At 38.4% G+C, this 22,935-nt stretch overlaps 1 protein-coding gene across 1 annotated transcript; it reads left to right on the forward strand.

Moving 5' to 3' along the window:
- The first annotated feature begins 1,796 nt into the window (after positions 1-1,796).
- On the forward strand, positions 1,797-16,185 carry frk (fyn-related Src family tyrosine kinase). Its single transcript, XM_014993228.2, has 8 exons — positions 1,797-2,400; positions 9,351-9,472; positions 11,829-11,992; positions 12,071-12,239; positions 12,523-12,681; positions 14,560-14,741; positions 14,913-15,078; positions 15,188-16,185. Exons 1-8 carry the CDS (start codon positions 2,006-2,008, stop codon positions 15,394-15,396), a joined length of 1,566 nt encoding a protein of 521 aa, XP_014848714.1. The 5' UTR covers positions 1,797-2,005; the 3' UTR covers positions 15,397-16,185.
- Positions 16,186-22,935: the final 6,750 nt, after the last annotated feature.

The following is a 22,935-nucleotide window of genomic DNA, read 5'->3' on the forward strand; positions in this document are numbered from 1 at the left end:
CAATCTTTCCAAGACATTGCTTAAGCAATTGTAACTGAGTGAATGTATAATTTTTTAAAATACATTTTATATCTTTATTTACTAATATTTAGCACCTTGGATGGAGCAGCTTGTCAACAAATAAGCAATTTATTTTTGGGGCTCAATAAAGCTATTCTATTCTATTCTATTCTATTCTATTCTATTCTATTCTATTCTATTCTATTCTATTCTATTCTATTCTATTCTATTTCTGACAGAAATGGACCAGATTTCTGTTCACTTTAACTGTGCTATAAACAGATCCTGAATTGTTCAGTTTATGTCTGTCACTTATCAATATGATCAAAGTCCAGTCCAAGTTTTGTGTTTGTCACTGAATCTGATTTCAGTTTCAGACAAGCACATCTTAGCTGCTTGTCTTATTATTTCTAACATGTTGCATATCTTACTAACCATAGGCTGGAGTTGGGTAGAGAAATAAAGCATCTCCTTTTGGATCAAGGCTTCTCCATTTACAAACTGGTAAAGAATCAAACTGGATCCTCATCTAAGTTCACCTGGAAGATGGCAGATGACGGGAATGATTTCCTGGGAAGGGATTCAGCTGTGAAATCTTTTGTGATTTAAACAGAACTTGTCTACAGGGACATGTTCTGTATTCAGAAAATTGAATACAGTCTGTGACCAACAAACCTCTAAACAACAAAAAGATTAGAAAGAAACCAAACTGCATTCCACAGATCTTAACCATACAATATGTTCTCAGGTGATGGTATGACACCATGGACCCAGTAGGTTCCCAGTGCTGGGTCACTGGTTTCAATGGTGTGACTAAACACTTGATGTATGTCAAAGAGCTGCATCTGATTGGTTTGTATAAAGTTAAATATACTACTGGATCAGAGTTTCACATTAATTCCCTCAACTCTGTCCACCATAAAGTGATGTTCAAACTAAAATGCGGCCATTTCAGAAACGTGCCCTCATGTCATGCTGTGTTTGAATATCATGAGCACATGTGTAATTTGGGGTTTTCTTTCTAGATCAAGGAGATTTCAAAATAGGTTTTTCCTCACAGCTTTATGGCAGTTATTTCAAAATACGCTCATTTTTCAGCATTACTGGAGTTCCATCAAAATCATCACATAAAAGTGTTAAAAAAAACAGTTAGTGTCAGATTGATGCATTGGGTCATCAGTTAATGTTCATGTTTGGTTCTTAATGTATGATGTACAACATTACTTCAACTGATGGAAGAATGGATGGACATCTATATCATTTTTATTGCACATAATGTGACAAAGCATATTTGAAATCTGAAAAAAGCAAACTGTATGCAGAAAGAGCCCAGTCCAAGGCAGCAGTGACCTACTGGACTTCCTTACAGCACCAGGCGAGCCACCTGGAACTTCCTGTTGCTAACAGGCTGACATGAGAAGTAGCAGAGTGGTGGAGATCTTGTAGAACAAAGCAAGACAACAAGAAGAAAGTAGAAATATAATTTACTTTATTCAACACATCGGGATCAGAATCAGCCTTGTGGGAAACTAGTGAAAGTAGGAAGTTCCGAATACTTTATGATCCAGTTTATTAAAATGTAATTGTTTAGAAAGGGAATAGTTTTAATAATCAGACATGACGTCAAGGCTTAATAAGGCCACAGACAAAACGACTTCAAATAAATGGATGGTTGCCAGTTTTATTTTTAGCAGGCTGCATAATGTTTGAACCTCCTGTGTTTTCCTCAGTGACATGCTGGGCCCGTGACGTCAGAGTGACAGGGGCCACTCCTCATTCCTCAGCAGGTGGAGGTGATTTCATCCACCTGAACAGAGAAGCAGCTCAACAACCAGGAAGCTTCACAGCTTCAGTCGCTCCACTTAGACTTGTTTGTTCCGCTGCGGTCAAAGATCGCCGCTGTCTCGCAGTGGCATTATTAATATCGCTGAGTTTTATGGCATAATGAGGGCAGCAGGAGAGCTTTAACAAAGTGTAAGGCTGTGATTGAAGGGCAGAAAGCATCATGGGGACCCAGGAAAAGACCTCTTCGCTCTGGGACAGAGTTGCTTCGTGCTGCTGTTGCTGCTGTAACGCCTGCAAGAAGGAGCAGGAGGAGAAACGTGGCCAGAACAAAACGATCACGGTTGTGATGAACCCTATGACTGGGGGTCTCGAAGATCCCCCTGAAAACAGACCTTTACCTTCACCTCCAAAGTCGGAGCGCTACATCGCCCTCTTTGATTACTCCGCTCGTACCGAGAACGACCTGACCTTTAACACCGGGGATATCCTGGAGGTCCTGGACACCAGCGCCGGGGAGTGGTGGATCGCCAGAGCAGTGAACGGGATCTCAATCGACAAAAAGGGATACATCCCGGCCAACTACGTGGCCCCTGTGGAGAGCATTGATGCTGAACCGTGAGTGTTTCTGTACAGTAAGGAGTCTAGGATTTAACAAACCTCCTGAGATCAGGTGTTCTACCAAATTCTCTGACAATCTATTGTAACACTAGAGGGTGCTGTTAGGAAGCGGCCCTGAAAACACACATGGTCACATATTTTAATCTGTATTTTATAATTTATCAAAACATGTGATAAATTTTTTATTTTTAAACATCTATTTCGAAAATATAAATGACACCTAGCTTCCCACTTACTACAAAATAATACGCATATCACAATATCAATGAAACGTAAGGAAGCACAGTAACCATAGAACACTATAAATACAGACTGGACAGACTGACGGCCGCTTATCTATATATATTTTAGAAATTTGATATCAACTACTAACTAATATTTAACACCTGGATGAGTAGCTTTTAAACCAATAAGCAATTTCCTCTTTGGAATAAATATTCTATTCTATAACCAAAGAAACCAGCTGGTGTATTAAAAAAAGAGAAAGAAGAAGCCTCGCTTGTTGTCCCTCACCCCTAAAACCTGGAACTGCAAAGCCTAATATAAACTAGGTTATTATATTAGTTAATATATAAAGCAGAGAAACAGCAAAGTCACTATCTTGTTTCTATAGTTCGTGTTTCATATAATATATTGAACCTGCATAGTTCAATAAACTGCATAGGTTTATTGAACTGAGGTTCTAACCAGGTTCTTTCATCTCCAATAAATGTTTTTATTTTATTGTAGAGTCGCAGTAACTACCAGAATATGTAACAATCTGTATTTCAGCACAGATTCTTCGGTATGTGGAAGGAGATTATATTTCCTGGAATATCAAAGCACATTGTGTTTTTCACGGCTTCCTGAAAGTTTTACTAGGTCCTGAACTAAACTTTATTTAGGAGCCCACTTCCAGTGGCTCCCATTCTGATTATTACAGATCTGGATGAATAGATAAAGGGTTCCAGTACATGTCAAAATTTTAAAATGTATATTATTATTATTGAATATTTCAAAGACTGATAGTGACACCCATAAACTGTAGATGAATTATAGGATGTGATTAGGTTATATTAACAGTTGGTGATGTTTACTAAATGAAAAACTGGAAAAAAAAAAAAAAACATATGAGGAAAGTGTAAACGATTAGACTGGCTTTAGTCATTGTATTTCAGTTTGGATCATGTGCCAGAGCTAAGAGTGAGACATTTTAAATAAAAAAATAAATAAAAATATTGCAGAGTCCATAATTAATCACCATCAGCTTTTATCACAAAGCACATACTGACAAATTAAGCAGCGTTCTCAATTCAAAAATGCTTTTTGCAGATGAATTATTTGATAAGCAGACATATGCACGCAACAACAAAAACATTTAAAATGTTATTTAAAAGAACCTTAATATTGGTGCAAAGTGCTGTTCTATCCATTCAGCTTTAAGTGTTTCAGGAACCTCCAGTTGGTTCCTTACACCATGTTGTTGCTCGTGGATCAGATTTAGGGTCGTACCAGAGACAAAAAGGGAATTAATTGCGTTAAAATTTCTAATGCATTTAGAATCTATGCAATTATTTATTCAAAATTAACTTGTTAAAGTCCCGACCCACATAAATAATTAGAAAGTTATGATTGAAAATGTAGTGTTATCATGGGCTTGGTGTTAAAATAAAAAGCATAATCTTACTAAGATGAGACTTTTTACTTTATGCTCATAAAAAAACAATCGGTAGACTCCCAGATCAGAGCTGGCTCTAATGGTTCATTAGCTGGTTCAGTTGTGACCAGCACATCGCCTGTTGATTCATCAGGCCATGGTAAATATTAAACTCTCCTTCATTAAGTTGTTTTTAGACTTACGGCCGACTTATGGCCCAGAAGGGTCAACAAATGCAAAAGCTTCAGCGTAATAGAAAAAAAAAAGGGAAAAAGGGAAAACACAGGGCAATACTGGATCATTTAATACATTAGATGAGCCTCAGAGTCAGAGAGATGCTTGTGGCTCCGGAGCTGCTGAGTCCTGATCTAACAGGTAGATGGAGACTGTGATCCTGCCTCAGCTAAACTGAAGCTAAAAGAGAAACACCTTAATTATTAATTCACTGTTGAAGTAAATATGTAAAGGTAAAAAATGAAAGTGGTCTAAGGAACCAGTTACAGTTTCTGTGTCAGCACACATTACATAAGACACATGAGTTGGTGTTTTCTCTTTAGAGCAGGATCAGGCCTACAGTTCTGCTCTGTAGATCTGGTTTTATTCTACAGATCAGAACCGCCCACGAGCCACTGTATAGACTTCCTTCTAACTAGTAAAATATATAGAAAAAAGGTCTGAGTTTAGATTGTTGTTTTTAAGGTATGGTATATCTTCACTGTTAACCAGAAGTCATAAAGTAATTTATTAAAATGACTCAGGAATTATGGTGACATTCATACAAAGTTAAAGACTTTGTGTGTAAACTGTTAACTAAGGAGAGGATACAGAAAGTAGGAGGTTATTTTAAAGTGGCAAAAGTTCTAAAATACTAATTCTCAATATAGTAAGTGGAAATCAGTGACTTTTATTTATGCCATATATTGAGAGTTATGGAAAATGACTGTAAATTTCATTTCTGTCATGCGACACCAGTATAAGCCTATAAAAATGTGATTGTGGGCCATATATTTCTTTTCTTTCTTGTGGGCAGATGTTTGACTCAGGTTTGCCTTGAAAAGAGTTGATCATTATCCCAGACCAGGAAGTTTTGATTTCCCGGTTATCTGTTCCACCAAACATGCAAGAACAACAGCACATTAAAACCACTTTCCTGATAGTTCCTGGACATTGCACTCTTCAGTTACACAGTTCACAACTTGGCTTGAGAACAACTGTAATTTACTGTAGATGGTGTTCAATTCAGGTTTCAGTTGAAAGGCTATTTGTGTTAAGCTGTGTGATAAGAATCTGAGTGCAAAATCTGCAGTCAGAAAAATGACTGGAAGTCCAACAAAGTTGAGGGTTACACTGAAGCAGGTTGGTCCAGTTTATTTGTTACCCAGCTGTGAAATGGTTTATCCTGACGTCTTTTACAAGAATAAAATCAGTTTCTTTATTTAGTCCAGGCCTTAGCTTTGCTCAGCACCAAACCTGATTTACAGGCTGGAAAAAAATGTTCCATGACTAAGAGACACTGAGGTATGCAACCATTGTGCTGTTTATCACTGACTCATGGAATGCTAATGAGTAGTCAGCCTTTCTGCTTTTCAGTCAGGCAGAAAGTTATGCCTTACTTACTGTGGTGATAAAATCTCCAACAGCACTGATACTCTGATCAGTTCATTTTGTTCTTGGGAGGCTTGTGCTAATTTATCAGGCTGATGTTTTGGACATGCAGCTGTAGGAGCAGCAGGCTGGCTGCTGCTGCAGCCTGGGTGTTCAGTCTCATACCACTATATGTACAGAAGCATTCACCTGAAGAGTGAAAGTTCATGTTGCAAGTTTTTATTTGAAGTTGGACATTAGCCATCATCTAAATAAGCTGAGATTAGTTTGCCAACCAAAACATCATAGTGACACCTTTAGTCATTACAATGGACGTTGCTCCTCTTAGCAGTGTGAACAGTTGTCAATGCCTCATGGACAATAAAGTTTAATTTAGCTCTAAAATATTTTATTCATCCCAAAGAAATGAAATGTTCTCATCATCCAAGTATTTTCAGAGTCGTTGTGGATGGTGACAATGTGGGCAGGATCCAGCCTGTAGCAGTCAGTCTGGCTACAAACTGAAGGCTGCTGTGTATATCAGTCTCATGACTCAGGACATGCTAACGGCTCATGCATTTTTTGAGATGCTAATCAGCAACTCAAAAATGCTGATTAGCATTTTTTGCTAATCAGTTACTTTTGGACAGCATCACTACTGTCCAAACGTAAAAGATACAACCCTTTCAGCTGCACAGCATCCAAAGCCAGAGGGAGTAAGTGTCCAAACACAGAGGAGCTCAACCTTCAGGTCAGTCTGATGGGTGGATCTGCTCTGAACTCCTGAACAGACTTTGTTTTTACATTCATCTGAAGGCAGCAGTTGTCTTTCTTGATTTTACATGTTTTTCTTTCACCATTTTTTCTTCCACTCAATCTTCCATCAAAATGTTCCAATACAAAATCTATGAAACACCAGCTTCTTTAGCAATCATCTGTAGCTGCTTCACCTGAAGGGCTCCAGAGTCTGTCTGCCAGCCACAAGTTTCCCCACTTAGCCTCTAACATGACCATCACTCAGGATTTATGTATTAAAAATATTTTACCGACTTAAAAGAAAATAGATTTTTTTGTCAGCTGTAAACCATAATCACCATCACAAACAGCTTTATGATCTCGCAATGTGATTCATGTCACGTTGTCATGAATCTTGAGGAGTTTCAGCTTTTGAATATAAAATAATCAAGTTGAACTTTTTGTCAATGATTTCAAATTCTCTGAAACTCACCTCTATATGAAGTATTAAAGTAAATATTTTCACCAGCATGCAGCAAAGTTCTCACTGTCACTAAAGCAAAGAACATCAGATTATCACCACAGTACAAGTTTCAGATGTTTGATCAGAACATAATGCATGTTCTTGCTTTATGCTACAACTACAATCACCTGTAAATCAGTCCCAATGGTTAGTGTGATTATTTTTTTTGTTAGTTTTGTTTTCTGCACGTTCACTGACATGGACCGGTTTTCAGTTTTAGTTTTCCACTGATGAACAAAACATGGTGTGTAATCTGTGGCAGTTCTGGAGAAACAGAAATGTTAGACATGGTTAATATTCGTCAACATAGTTCATGTTTATAAAGTGAAAAGGCAATTTTAAAGAACACTTTTATCTAAACAACCTTAATTCCAACTTAAAGCTGTCAAAGGAGACGTCTCCTTCCTGGTTCTTCCAGAATATTCTTCCTATTATGAGCATTATTTCTCTGTGCTGTTGCCTCAGGCTTACTTGAGGGGGAAAACAAGATCCCTCCATCTATTTTCAATACTTAATCCTCATTGGCTCTCTCTGCTGTCAGGTGGCATCCCGGCTGGAGACAGACACACAGGACAGATGTATTTTTATGCCTGAAGAGAACTTGGCTACGTCTTGGTTTCTAGAAGAAGGATCAAAGGAATGGAGTCCCTTTAAAGAGTTTATGTAGGGTTGATGTCAGGAGGCTCGGCTGCCTTTGATTTGTTGCTGAAAGCTGCAACAGATACACCAAACTTAAAATAAACATTTATCCTGTTTGGGTGATTCACCAGTCCAAAGCTTTATTTTTTAATCAGCTTCTGCTGGATTATTTCTCTGCTGCTGACTCAGTTTACAGGCAGCTGGTCAAAACCAGAAAGATAGGAATCTTGAGATTGTTTCAAGAAGTATGTCATAACTGATTTTAAAAATGATCTGATTCTTCCTGTAGCTCAAAGAGGTCTTATTCATCAAATGAGGAGGGAGGTGAATGTTGTAGCCTCTGTTGGACATTTTTGTTTTCAGCTAGGTCTGTACAGTTCATGCAGGATGTTTGATTCAGGAATCCAGATCTACTGGTTGGTGGCAAAGTAAGAATGTCGCTTCATTCTGCTTAAGAAAGGGGAAGCCAGTTTATTTACAGAGCCCTGTTTATGTCCGGAGCTTTACAGGAAAACACAACAATCGAAATGAGGCACATTAAAAGGACAAAAATCTCATTTAAAAAAGGAAAATCATTGCATAAAAATATAAATATAGATGAATTAAAACACAAGATTGAAATGTGTCTGAACTTTATGGATAAGCTGCAGTAAGTCATGTCTGCAGTCCTGATTGGCTAACTGTTTAAGGACTGAACAGTTGAATGTTGTCTACTTACTGGGTTAACTGGCCTCTAATGATCTGAGGCTCTATAGTTTATACCTGCAGCTCTGGATTGTATGTAGAACCAGGACCAGTGAGAGTCCATTAGACCATCATCACAACGTTACGCTGCAAACAGAACCAGGAAGCAGCAGATAATGACTCACTTCAACAGCAACATAAATCAAACATAAATGATTCTAGCTGAAGCTATTTATCTTCATTCTTAAGCTATCATTTATTAAAAAAATATTTTTCACATAAGACCTCATCAGGGCGGTGGTGACCCGCTCTGACATGGTTTATCTCAGAACAGAACAGACTTTCTGAACAAACTGTCTGAGTCTCATGGTAGAAAATGTTTTCAAAAATTATTGATCATATTTACTTTTCAAAATGTTTCAACAGATCGCTGTTGCAGTAAAGATGAAACTTCAAATCACTTTTATTTGCAATAAATACTTGTATCAGATTACAGTTCAAACTATATGAAGTTACTGTTAAGCCTTACGAGGAACTGAAATCAGAAATACACTACAACTTCCTGCAGCTGGTCTCAAAGTCCTGTCCATCAAAGCTCACACAATCTGCTTCACCATCAGGATTACTGCTGTCATCCCAGAAGCTGTAACCATGAGCAGCAGCTGCTGTAATTTATTGTATATATAAAACTCTTATCCATCATGTTTAAAGTACAGTGTAAAATATGCAAATGTCAGCGGTCACAATGATGCTCGATATTGGATTCAAATCTAAATCTTCATCACATGAGCACCTTGTCCTTTATGTCAGACACGCATCTCCACGTAGCTCAAAAGTTTTCACTAACACAGACAATGCAGCATACTTAAAGGAAATAAAAGCATGCGCACTTTATTTTGTGATATTTTGTAGTTCTCCATAATCTGAGCCAGTTGGATCATGTTGAATAAAAGTGGCCTGAGAATAGAGCCTACAGGAAGATGTGCTTTGTTTGCTCAGATTTATAACTACTAAATTCCATAAATCCCTGCTGTGAAGATCTGGGTGAAATAATATATTTAATAAAAATGAATAGAAGAATTTAAAATTAAGTTAAAATTGGAAAAAGGGTTTCCTAAAAATAACCATATCTGTAATTGCTTCCAGATGGTATTTCCCAGACACCAAGCGACTGGATGCAGAGAAGTTGCTGCAGGCTGAAGGGAACCAGGAAGGAGCATTCCTCGTTAGAAACTCTGAAAGTCTGAAAGGAGAGTACTCCCTCTCAGGTAAGGAAATAACATTTGCTTTTTTTAAGCATTTGTTTATTTTATTTATTTTTTGTCGTCACACACGCACAGAACCATATAAGAAGAGTCCAGCATTCAGGTCTCTCATGTTATCTAACCTGGTATCTTATACTTCATGCAGAACAATAATCAGAATGCTATGCTGGCCGACTCCTCTCTGATGCTGATGTAGACAATTTATTTATTTTATTTTATTTTATTAATTTAGTTTATAACTATATAGGGCCGCATCAAGTGGTAAATATCCATTTTAAATGGTAAATGTCCTGCACTACATTCACACGCTGATGGTGGCAACCTACTGGATAACAGGTCAGCTGACAGAAGTGACCGCTGCCACCAGGCTTTCTGGACACGACAGAGACGTCTGAGCGTTGAACCAGCAACCCACTGGTCGCCACAATCATCACCAGTGTTGCTCACTGTATGAGCTACTGTCAGCAGTGTGAATCAAGCAGCATTCTGACAGGATACTATGGTACGTTATTGGTGCCAAAATTAAGACTACAGCTAACCCAGTGGTGGCTACTTCCTTATTGCAGAGGGATACATCCATTCCAAAGCTGACTACTGATCTGATTAATGATGGGCCAGCACTAGTAACTGAGTGCCAGGCTCTGGCAAATAAGTAGGAGGGTTGTACTTGTGTTTGTTTTGGAGAGGCTGGTGAGCATGTGTAGCTTCATATTCTGCTGTCTACTAGCATGGATAGGCTAGTGTTAGGCTGGGAACTAGCAGGCTTAAAGCCCCGACGTACTTCAGCAGAAGTGCTGAAATCATCAGTCATTGATGTAAACGTGACAAAAATTGCTTCCTTTGTGTTTTATGTGGAAACATGCTCAGATATGACATCAAGTATGAACAAACTGCTGGCTGTGATATTTTACTGATGTTGGCTTCCAGTTGCAGCTTCCATTCAGCAAATAATGAAAAGGTGATTCCACTTTGAGCATCTTTAGTGTGCTCTACTTTAAAAAATTCAATACTTATCAAATTTATTCTAATTTATTCTACATTAAACAAGTATTTAAAACCTAATTTGTGATTTGTGAAACTTTTATTTGATTTGTGACAGCACTAATATGACCTTTTATGCAACTTTTACTATTATATTGCATGCTAAAAATGTTTCTTAAGAGGATAAAGGTACAAGTCACCAACCTCGGCATGCTAGTTGTTAGCCTTTCCAAAGCTAACAACTTCTAGCTTTGGAAAGGCTAGAAGTTATTAGCTTTGGAACAACTTCCAAAGCTAACAACCCCAGCCTACTGAATGCTGGGCTTAGCATTCAGTAGGCTGGGGTTAGCATTCCAGTTTGCTTTCCAGTGACTCCAACCTAAAAAAATGATGAGCTTATAAAATATCATTCCATTTGCAGCTTTTTGACTTGACCTTGTTCACAAAGAAAATGGCTTGGAAGAGCTTAAAACCATAAAGTGACATGCAATAAGGATACAATGCAGTGAGCAAAGTATCACTGGAGTTGGTGACTTGTTCAATAATCAATCTTGTCAGAAACACATATATTACACGTACTAAAACACAACTCTTGGAGACCGCCGGTATTTCTACCACCTGAACTTTGTTTTATTTGGATATTATGTTAGACCAATGTGAAGTATCACATGACTGAGTTTTTAAATTTTTAAAAGATAAACATCTGGAAGGTGTGCATTTTTATTATTCAGTATCCCTGAGTCAATATATTGACTCAGGGATACTGAATAATAAAAATGCACACCTTCCAGATACTTTATAGAATCGCCTTTATAGAACCACAATGAGTCTTGTCAGATTAAAAGTACTTCTTGAAAATAACATCCTTTAAGTAGTGTGGAATCTACATTTTGTTTATATAATATTCTGATTTCAAATGTAATGATTCCCTGTAAGTGAAAAATCATAATTAATGGAGCTTTCAAACATTCATCTTTGTGTAATTAATTATTGTGTCACTTCTGGGTTTTGCGGTAATATTTACATTTTGAGTGGGTCTGTATTCTTTGCTTCTTTTTGTTTGCTTACCGTAGCAACCATGATGGAACAACATTCAAGGGAAAATATTTTAGCTTTTCCAAATCAGTTCTGACTGAGACGGTAGACTTTAACTGGACCATAAATGTGTTTTGCTTCCAAATTTGAGTCACAGTTTTTGCATTTGTTTTATAACATTGAGATGTTTTTGATTTTATTTAGTATTTTATTATTGCTCCATCACAACATGTTGTGGTGTGCTTTAGGTTCCAACATGCAGTGTGACTGGTAGGGGACTGATTTAGTATAACTTGGTTTCTCTTTTGGAGGTGATTAAAATGATTTCGTATTCTTTTTTTAGTTTTGCACCAAGGGAGAGTGAAACATTACAAGCTCCAGAAACTGGATAATGGCCACTACTATGTGTCAAAGACCAAATCCTTCCCAACGCTGAAGGAGTTGGTGGAGTATTACTCCAGACAGAGTGATGGGCTGTGTGTGCTTCTTGGCGAGCCATGCAGGAAGGTAAACTACAACATGCAGGAGCGTAGACACTGATCCCTGATGTTTAGTTCGTCATTACTAACTGTCCTGTCGGTGCAGATGGAGGCTCCTCAGACCTACGGTCTGTCCTACAACACGGTGGATCAGTGGGAGATTCCTCGCAACTCTATCAGGCTGATGGACAAGCTGGGTGCTGGACAGTTTGGAGAAGTCTATAAGGGGATGTGGAATGAAACCACAGAAGTCGCTGTGAAGACCCTCAAACCTGGTGATTTTTTTTCACTATTTACATTTAAAGAGACAGCACCACAAAGTCCAAAGTAGGAACACATCCATAAGGAACATTTTGGCCAATTTCAATATCCACATTTAATATTGATGTTGTGGCCAATAACCAATATTTACTGATATTAGATGTGTTATATAGCACATTGAGACCTTACTGCTGACATTACTTCTCAACTTCTGTTAAACGCTTCCGAGTCCTGTGCTGCATCACAGTCACATGACCAAACGAAAAGACCCAAAAACCTAGAACTTGTGTCTCTCAGGTACGATGGACCCTGAAGATTTCCTGGCAGAGGCTCAGCTCATGAAGAGACTGCGGCACCCCAAGCTGATCCAGCTCTATGCTGTGTGTACCATGGAGGAGCCCATCTACATCATTACTGAGCTGATGAAGCATGGCAGCCTGCTGGAGTACCTTCGAAGTAAGTCAGCCACACTTTCCACTTCAATTATGAGGAGGAGTCAAAATCTACAGGGCTCCAGGTTGTTATAAACAAGTTTCTTTTAAAAATTTAAATGTTTTTATTAGGCAAATTAAGTTTTGATATGTCAAAGTGCACAAATGCATGATCAGTGGAAATGCAGGAAATGACATGACCAACAGGTGTTAGAAAATCACACAGACAGCTGTTCTACATGTTTAATAAATGAGTGGTATTGATATTAACATTCAGACTGGTTTTGAAAGTTGCTCCCTTAAAATGGATGAATCATTCTTTTAAATCCTCTTCACATTTAAATCATTTAAGTTTATGCAAGTCTATGCAAGTGGAACTGCAACACTTCCAGCTCCACAGGCACATCCGACCTGTTCTGAGGGATTACTGAGAGCAACCGGTTGTGGTGCTGTCTCTTTAAATACAAATCATCCCTCTATGTTCCACCCTGTCCAACTATTTTTGTAGTTTCATGGCAGCTAAAGTTAGCGTCATGAACGCCACTGAATACATTTGGATCATGTTAAAAAAACAATCCTAAGCTGTTTCATGTTGTCATTGTTGAGAAAATAAATTTAAAATAAGCTAGTTTTAAAACTTAACATGTCTTGATTCAAATGGCCTAATTGTGGTTTTGAATTTAGTAATTATTCTGACTTTTTGACCTTTATGTTACCTGTAGTTACAGCAGATGGTTTGCTAGGATCGTTTGAACTGCCTTTTGTCTGTGGGAAAACAATACAGTGGAAGTTCTGGCTTTTCACACTCATCTGTGAAAGGCCGTAAATATGGCAGGGGTTTTAGGCTTCAGATAGAGGGTCAGAGATAGCTCCTGGTTGGATGAGCAAAGATACGCCTTATTTGAATAAATTAAAGATAAGAATACTCCTTCAGTATAAAACTTTCTACACAGGAGTAACAAATCAGATTTGCTCTTGCAACTCTCCAAAGATGTCTTTGCACGTCTTTGCTTTTCTTCTTCTTTCCATTTATGTCAGGTAAATGAATGTATGTCTCCGTTGTTCTGCAGTTTCTGGTGTAAGTTTGTGCATTGTCTTACTTGTAAGTTTATGCATTGTCTTATATTGGATTAAACTCTGTAATTCTGTGACGTCAGCACACATTGTTATTTTCCTTGTGGCTACACGTGGTCCGCCGAGAGGACCTGGGATCCAGAGGAAGAGAGAGAGCCAAACTTTTTCCAAAGTTAACCTATTTTAGTATTTTTTCTTAACATCATATTTTTCAGAACACACAGTTTGGTTCTGTCCTCAGGGAGCTAACAGCTATCACACATCACTAACATAAGCAAAGTGATGCTACTTGTAGCAAAGCAATGACCAGAACGTCATAACACTGTAAAGTCATGTTGTCACTTTTGGGTTATTTGAAGCTTACAGCTTTGCTGTGTCTGACATTTCCAGACAGAAGGAATTGACCCTCAACTAGACAGTCTTATTGATATTAGCAGAGGTTGTTGAGGTGTATGCATTTAAAAAGAAAAATCAAATTTAACCAGTCACTCCGAAGAGTCACAACAAGCAACACTGAAGCTGTAAGAGGATAAAAGTTCCTTTAACTTTAATCTTCCAACCTACTTTGAAACAATGTTACTGTTGAGGCATGTGGGAGATTCCTGAGATGGAAGAGCAGGTTGAAAGCCTGAGTCAACTCTTTCCAAGTTCTCTCTGTAAAATGAAGACGAACCTGAACTGTTTCATCAGGTGGCACTGAGAAATTACTCATCAGACATGTTGAAACACCTACTTAGTGCATTGAATATATTGTTATATATAAGTGGGCTGATCCATAAAACGGCTTATTGTTACTGATTTTGTTCACTTATTTCTACCTTGACAACAGAGGATAAGGGGAACACTCTGCGTGTGCAGGACCAAATTGAAATGGCAGCCCAGATCGCGGCTGGCATGGCTTACCTGGAGCAGCAGAACTACATCCACAGAGACCTCGCTGCCAGGAACGTCCTGGTGGGAGAGAACAACGTCTGCAAAGTGGCAGACTTTGGCCTGGCCAGAGTTTTTATGGTAGGTTTAAAGTCAGATTCTGTTGGAAACAGGTCTTGGTTTTCTTCCCAACTTCACTGGTGGGGGAAAAAAAAGACAAAAAAAAAAAAAACACCTTCAATACTTCTGGCAAAGGAACAAATCTCAAGAGCTTTTTAAATGTTTGCTTTATTTTTTCATGTTCGATTGTAGAAAGAAAGTGAGAGTGTGTATGAGGCCAGGGACGGGGGGAAGTTTCCTGTGAAGTGGACCGCTCCAGAGGCCATCCACAACAACAAGTTCTCCATCAAATCAGACGTTTGGTCCTTTGGGATTTTGCTGTATGAGATCATGACATTTGGCCAGATGCCGTACTCAAGTAAGATCCAGACACCTTCTATAAAGACTTCAAATAATTCCTCCTGCAGTAGTGTCTTGTTAGACCAACACTTATGTTCATTTTTTTTTTTCAATTTTTTTTTCTGCAGCCATGACAAACATGCAGGCGGTCCAGTGGATTTCTGGAGGCAACAGGCTACCCTGCCCCCCCAGGTGCCCAAAGCAAATGCACCTCCTCATGTTGGACTGTTGGAACGAAAAGGAATTCAGCCGGCCCACGTTTGAGACGCTGCAGTGGCAACTGGAGGATTACTTTGACATGGATTTGAACTCCTATGATGACAGCTCCCGCTATTAGAGCAAAAAAAACAAAAACAAAAAAAAAACAGCCTTGTTTGACTTTTAACGAAGGATTGATAAAAAAAAACAACTAATTCATAATCACTAGATTCAGCAACGATTCTGTCAAATGCCTCCTAATCTGCTCAGTTGAAGGATTTGATTACCAAGCAGAGACGCTGCACTTTCAGGTGGCCTGTGTATCTGTTGAGCCTGATTCACACCCGACTGGGAGAGGCGCCGTTTAGAACGACTATCCATCCGTCTCGCTCATCCGGTCCTGCTGGTTTCATCCATTCTACACATTCTGTCCTCCTGCTGAACTGAAGCCGGAGGTCACCTGGGATGAGCACCTGAAAGCTCTTTGTTTTAAGTCTTTTCCATGATCTTTTCACATATGCTTTAACTTGAACCAAGACAGTAATCTATATTTAATGTTTATGTCACCATGTTGCTTCCCTGAGAATCTGAGAATTGTTGATTATTTCCATCCCTGGCAGCAGCGTTAAAGCTGCCAGTTGTCTGCTTTCACCCCGTCTCTGCATCACAATGACTTGTCAGACACTCAGGAGTTTCAGACTGGACTCTCTTCATCGTGTCGAGTCTCGCGCTGCTCTCAGACCTGTTGGAGGTTCCTGGTTCCTTCTCTGAACAAATAGATCCTGTTTGACATCACTGTCTCATGCTTTTAATGTTCTAAACAAATTCCTGTTAATTGTATTCTAACTAAAAAGTGTTTATAGAATTTAGCTGATTTTTAACTTATCCTTATGCCTAACATAAATAAAACAAATGTTATTTATGATGACATGGTTGATTTGTTGTGGATTTATCTGAAGTGATCTTTGAACAATGAGATTTATCAGTCGCTGCATTGAAATCTCTCATAGAATTGGACCAATAATTTGGCTAGAAATTATTGGTCTCCAGAAAGCTGGAGAGAAGATGACTAGCGCACAAAGGGAACTAAAAAATGAACAACTTTTTTTGGTAACACTTTATTTGAAGGGGGTGAATAAGACTGTTATGACACTTTCATAAACATGACATAACACCTGTCATGAACATGAATAAGCCTTCATGAATATTTATGACTGTTGTCATAAAGTGTCATTCGGTAAATTATGACACTTTTAATGCAAAGTTGACATTATTCAAAATGTCTTTGTTATGACAACTTGACATTAACCAAGAAATCATTACTGTTTAAACTTTACCTTATTAACATAAAGTTACCTAATTTTTAAAGTGCAATCAGTAATAATTTTATAACAAATTTATATCAGTAATGATTTCTTGGTTAATGTCAAGTTGTCATAGCAAAGACATTTTGAATAATGTCAACTTTGCATTAAAAGTGTCATAATTTACCGAATGACACTTTATGACAACAGTCATAAATATTCATGAAGGCTTATTCATGTTCATGACAGGTGTTATGTCATGTTTATGACAGTGTCATAACAGTCTTATTCAACCCCCTTCAAATAAAGTGTTACCCTTTTTTAACTAATTTTCTCACAAACTCTAATCTGTTCTATTTACATGGTCAAGATGTCAGTAGTTTCAGAACCACTGAATATTCTGGAGTGACCAGCTGAAGAATTTTTACTTTTACTTCTTTTGCTTTCGAGACAGTTATCCTGGGTAACCATGGCAACAAGATATTGTTTTTACAAACGGGAACAGCCGATTAGGATCTTAAAAGCTCAAATAATACTTAAACTATTATCCCAAGCCTCAGAGGAGTTTAATAGGAAACTTCCTGGATGCAGAGAGAGGCAGAAGTTCAAACCGCCTCATTCATCCATCATAACGGATGGATGGATCACATCTGACTCCAACATCTTTCCAACTGGCCAGACAGATTTAAAGATTATCAGAGCTGCTAACAGCTCATGAAGTCATCCAGGACATGTTGCTGTGGAATATCATTTCTGCTGCTGGGAAACTGAGCTGTTACCATGACACAAGGCTGTAGTACAGCAACAATTTTCGGTCAGAGGCTTCTTCAGATTGGTTGTATTGCTGACTACTAGAAATCTTTGAAGATATGACTTATGACTACATTTTTAAGGTGAACTGAAGGATGAACCTGACCTATTTTTATTTGGTGTAAATTGGCTAATGCTTGATTTGCCCATGATGCTGGGTATTTGAGGTGTTTGAGGTGTTGCCTTCATCCACAGAGGTTCCACCCATCTATTCACATGTTGAGTCAAATTATCAGAAGCCATGACCTCATCATCTGGGCTTTCCCACATTCCTTTGTCATTAGTGTATGTAAACTTTTGATCTGGAACAAAGTTGTAATATCTGATTTCTTATTTTAGTATTTAGCAAATAAAAATAATTGTCATCTGAAGCAGTTCAGTCTGACTTCATATCCATGAAACATTTTGAATGCAGTCTATGTAAATATCTGGTTTACATTGTTGGACTCGTCTGTGACTAATGAGTGGTCATAAGGCAGTTATTTATTCCATTGTCAACATAATATTTCTAAATGCAGAATAAAAGGATCAACAGGAGATAATGGTCAACCTGTATTGATGTAATTTCCCCATGTGGCCACACGGTGGTGCTATAACACTCCGCCATTCACGCTTACCAATAAAAGGCATTACTGTATTGCTAAAGCAACAAAACCTCCAATATTTAAAATGTGTTAATCTCAAAGCCATATTTAACAGGGAGCAGAGATCTGGATCAACCCTAAATATCTGCACATCTTTAAATCTGAAACAGCATCAAGGACCAGAGTGTTTTATTTAGAACTGTTCAAATTCCCACAAAGCAACGTCAGTGTCAACATATTAAAACAGCACTCTATTTGGGAGAAAGCAAGCTGAGATGGAACATTGATGAGAGAAAACACTTTATCCAGAATGGGAAGTTTACAGGTTTAGCTTTTCCACGGTCAGAGCTGACCTAGCCTTTAAAGCTTCTAACTGAAATCAATTCTACTGAATGTGAGGTACACAGAATAACATTGCATGCAGACAGTAAATGTTTAAAACAATTTTAAGTTTTCTTGTTTTGTTGTACTAAAATCTGTAGACATGCCAGAGCTGAGTCTGTATTATAACTAGTGGTGGTTATCTATAATCTCAGGGTCTGTAATTAGGTAACCACGTTTTAATTAAACTATTTGACAAAATATGCAACATTTTTAATTCAGAAACCATTTATTGCTGCTAATTATACAATTATTGAATAAATAAACATATGAACTCAACAACAAAGATATTTATTGGTGCAAAGTGTTATTCCAGCCATTCAGTTTTCATCTTTCAGCCTTGATCATTCATGGAACTTCTTTTCATTAAAGTGGACAGTGGACTCTGACGTCAGCATTGGGGACGTTTGCAACATGTTTACCTTTGAGATGCGATTTTAGCCTGGAATAGCTTCACCAATAGGCCAACTCTGCTTAGCAAAATGTTGAACACAACATTTACCTTTTCCAGTGTCTTATCAGATTGGTTTTTGAAGCAGAACTGAACTCCCCAGTGGACCAAGAGAAGCAGCTTTAGCATACATCGCTTTGTTTGCAGATATCGCTTATCTCAGATACGCATGAAGCAGAAACACCTTACAAAGATCAGTGGCTCTGAATTCCACCTGGATGACTGAACGTCTGAGTCAGGACATCTTCCCTGACCTGGAGAAGGCAGGTTTACGCCTCCATACTGTAGTCTCAGATTTGGAGCTGGTGTCTTTCATCCTGGAGGCTTCAGCTGTGAACTGCTCCAGCAAAATCTGGAGATCACAATCTAACTACGTCACCTGAAAAAAGCAGAGACCTGATCCTCAGGCCTCCAAGACTGAACTTCCAGGCACAGACAAGCTGTGGAGGGAATCAGTCTATGGAGGTTATGAACAGAACCTTCTCCAAGTACACAAAAAACATGAAAATTGTCACAGACAGACGATAAGCAAGTCACTGTAGGTAGATCAGTAGATGGTATTAAATCTGTTCCAAACAACGTTAGAATAAACTGTGACAGCCTGTAAATAATGCTGCTGTAAATATTACTAGGTTTCCTAAGGTTTGGTCTTCAGAGTAGCAGAAGGACTGCTACAGCTAGGTGGATGTGTTGCCATACTGATTACCTTGATAATCAGTATGTTAAAAAAGGAGAAAATCCAACATGATTCTGGATTAGTATTTACTCAAAACTCTGAACATTCTCAAGTTTTATACTATTTCACAATTAAAGCATCTGTGGAATGATAATTTGGATAATAAATAAGCAGGAGTGCAAACTAATCTAACATCCTTTTAGTGTTTCAGAAACATACGAGGCAGCAGATTCACCCGTCTCCTTCCATTAGAAAGCTCCTTTTTTCCTCATTTACTGTAATGCCTCGCCATAAAAAGAGTGTTTTCTAATGGAACCAGCGGATTTGCTTGTGCTTAGAAATTACCTGCACACTATGGCTGATTGCCCCTCAAAAGCAAAACAAGTGGATGAGACAGCTTCAGTGAGAATTATTTAAATGATTTGCTCTTGTCTGCAGAAAAGAAGTGGGGGGTTGAGCTCGATGCTAAATCCTTTGGCAGCCGACATATTTCTGAGCTCTCAGTTAATTCCCTCATTCATGGAGACATGTCAACATTCTGGATGTGGTCTGACTCATCTTTTTTATGTCTGCAGGCATTAATAATGATTGACTCAGAATAAAACTTGAAAAGGTTGTTTGGAATATCCGTTGATTCAAAGCGTCTGATTTACATGTGGCTCTCTGCAGTGTTGTGGTACTCGAAGTTGGTCTTGGTCTTAAGACCGGTCTTAAGACCATTTTTTGATGGTCTCGGTCTCGTCTCGGTCTCGGGCTCTGAGGACTCGGCATTTTATTTCAAGACCAGTCAAGACCGCAACTGTGAAAATACCACTAAACGTGCAGCATTCTGTCCACTTTGTTTGTTAACATCTTTGTTTTCAGTGGATGCAAAACGCACCGATTAAAATCCAAGCAACTACGTGTTTCTGTTACTCCCCCCTCCCCTGCCCTCCCCTCCCCACCTTTCACTCGTGCGCGGCGCTCCAGGACAGGCACAGTGGTTTTCTCTCAGCGGCAGAAAATGTTTGTCTAATCGTCAGTAATATAATAGCGCTGCATAAATAGTAAGAAATCCGATGGCCACAGCTAACTCAGCAGCGCTTCGCTTTCACAGACGGTGGGGACAACATCTAACTTTTTTCGTCACTTAGAAAAGTAGCTCAAAGAAGGTAAGCTCCGTTAACGTGATGTTATCAAAGCTAGCTGTACAGAGACACATAAGCATTGTGATGAAAAATGTTATCACTCACTGCGCTGAATTATTGTGCGGAGGTGTTGACTGACTTGTTGCATATATGGGACAACGCTATGTCCAAAAGTCTGCAATATAGTGAGGTGACATTCAGAAACAGTGGATTCTTCTCCACGGCTCTTTACTTATTAGATAGGACTGGAGTGTCACTCACTGAGAGCCGTTGTTCTATCAGATAGCCATACACTGTCAGGATAGCATACATGCATTAAGCATTAAGAAATCCGACCGTCAGAGGAGTTGTCAGTTCACCATACGCAGCAAGTTATGATGAACATAAGTCATTAAATTGTTTTCAATGATAACAATTTAATGTTATCAACATGTGTTGTCATGGTTTCAAAGTGTATTTAAAGCAGGGTCTGGCTGCAGCTGGAGTCAGCTACAACACACACCCGTGTAAAACTCACTTAACCGCTAAGTCAGGATGCCATACAACTGTTAATAACAAAGTGTATGACGATCTACGTCATGATTCTATGTTGTTGATTATGATTAAATGAAATCTTATGGTAATGACGTGTCTGACAGATATAGCCGGTGTTCTATCAGATAGCCATACACTGTCAGAATAGCATACATGCAGTGAGTACCATGCCAGCGCATGCGCATTAAGTCCGACCGTTATGACGAAAATAAGTAATTAAATTGTTTATAATATGACATAATGTGATAACTAGATGGATATACATGCGTTGTCGTGGTTTCAAAGTGTGTTTAAAGCAGGTCTGGCTGCAGCTGGATGCCATACAACTGTTAATAACCAAGTGTATGATGATCTACGTCATGATTCTATGTTGCTGATTAAATAAAATCATATAGTAATGACAGCGTATGCATGTCTGAGCTAAGCGTACGATTATCTGACAACGTATGCTGATCTGACAGAACACCGTGATCTGACCTGACAGAACACCCGTTCTTTGTTCTTGTAATGCTCTATGTACACTGCATCATTATTTTATTTTATTATGTACGTTAATATTTAAATTAACAAATAACTAAAACACAAGAACGAAAGAGCACGCAGAGAATGCACATTGCTCTTTGATTGTTTTTGTTCAAAGTGGCAGCTGTAATGTCTGCCATGGTGTCAGACTACCTGGCTTCATGTACTGGGATAGAGAGTGAAAACAGTCAGGATGAGTGCCTTCTGTTTGGTTACTTCTTGCTTGTTGCTCCTTGGTCAGTGTTCATGGTTGAGCATTATTTACCGTCAGAGCATTGCCTCAATTGCTATGTTTAATGGTGCAGACAGTGGTGGTTTCTTATATGAGCAATATGGGCAAATGCCCAGGGCGTTATGTTTTTAGGGATGGCACGAGACCATCACACTTTTTAGCACATAAATGGAATATTTAATATTGGTAAAATGTATTAAGTATTTAATATCTAGGTGTTTTATGGTAATATGGATCTTTCAGATTATTTTGAGAAGCAATTTCGATCATATTTTACATTTTATTGTGTCATGTAGCACGGGCTGCTGGTCTTGGTCTTGACTCGGTCTCGACTTTCCTCGGTCTTGATCTTGACCTGGTCTCGGACCCCAAAAGTCTTGGTCTTGTCTCGGTCTTGGGTTACTTGAACACAACACTGGCTCTCTGGCATTATGAACACATTCATGTGGAAAAAAAAAAAAATCTGTAAACTCTATTCAGTTTTTTCACAAGTAGCATTCACATAGACCTATCCTCTTTTTATTTATTTCTGGACAAAAGCATGATTTAGTTATAGTTAGAATATCAAACTTGCTCCACTTATTAAACCAAACATAAACAAAAATGATTTTTCCAGCTGTGGAAAATGTTAGAACATCCTACTCTCTAACAGATAGTCTTGTCTCCACTGCTGGGTTGTAGACACGTGATCTGGATGACATGCGAAATTCAGATGGGGGTCAGGAAGTGGATTTCTATGGAGAGCAAAATGGATCCCAGCGAGTAGTAAGCTAATGCCCCAAATGGGTTGGAACAGATGAGGTATCTCAAAAAATATGTGTATATTTAGGATATGATCCATATTGTCTGGGTAAAATAATCCTGAGGATTTACCCAGTGTTGAGGGGATTAACATAACTAACTATCTGGTGCTGCAGACAATGAGTCAGATGAAAGCTTTCAAAATCCTGGAAGCTCACAATTATTTTGTCAACCAATTAGGTTCAGATGAAGCATTAAATGGCTGTCAATTTATTTCTGCAGTAGTGAGTTGTACTATTTTAAGTAACTGTAATTA

This window comes from Poecilia mexicana, unplaced genomic scaffold (genome assembly GCF_051168715.1).
Source record: "Poecilia mexicana isolate PSO_F unplaced genomic scaffold, ASM5116871v1 scaffold_21, whole genome shotgun sequence".
In the NCBI taxonomy this organism is placed as follows: domain Eukaryota; kingdom Metazoa; phylum Chordata; class Actinopteri; order Cyprinodontiformes; family Poeciliidae; genus Poecilia; species Poecilia mexicana.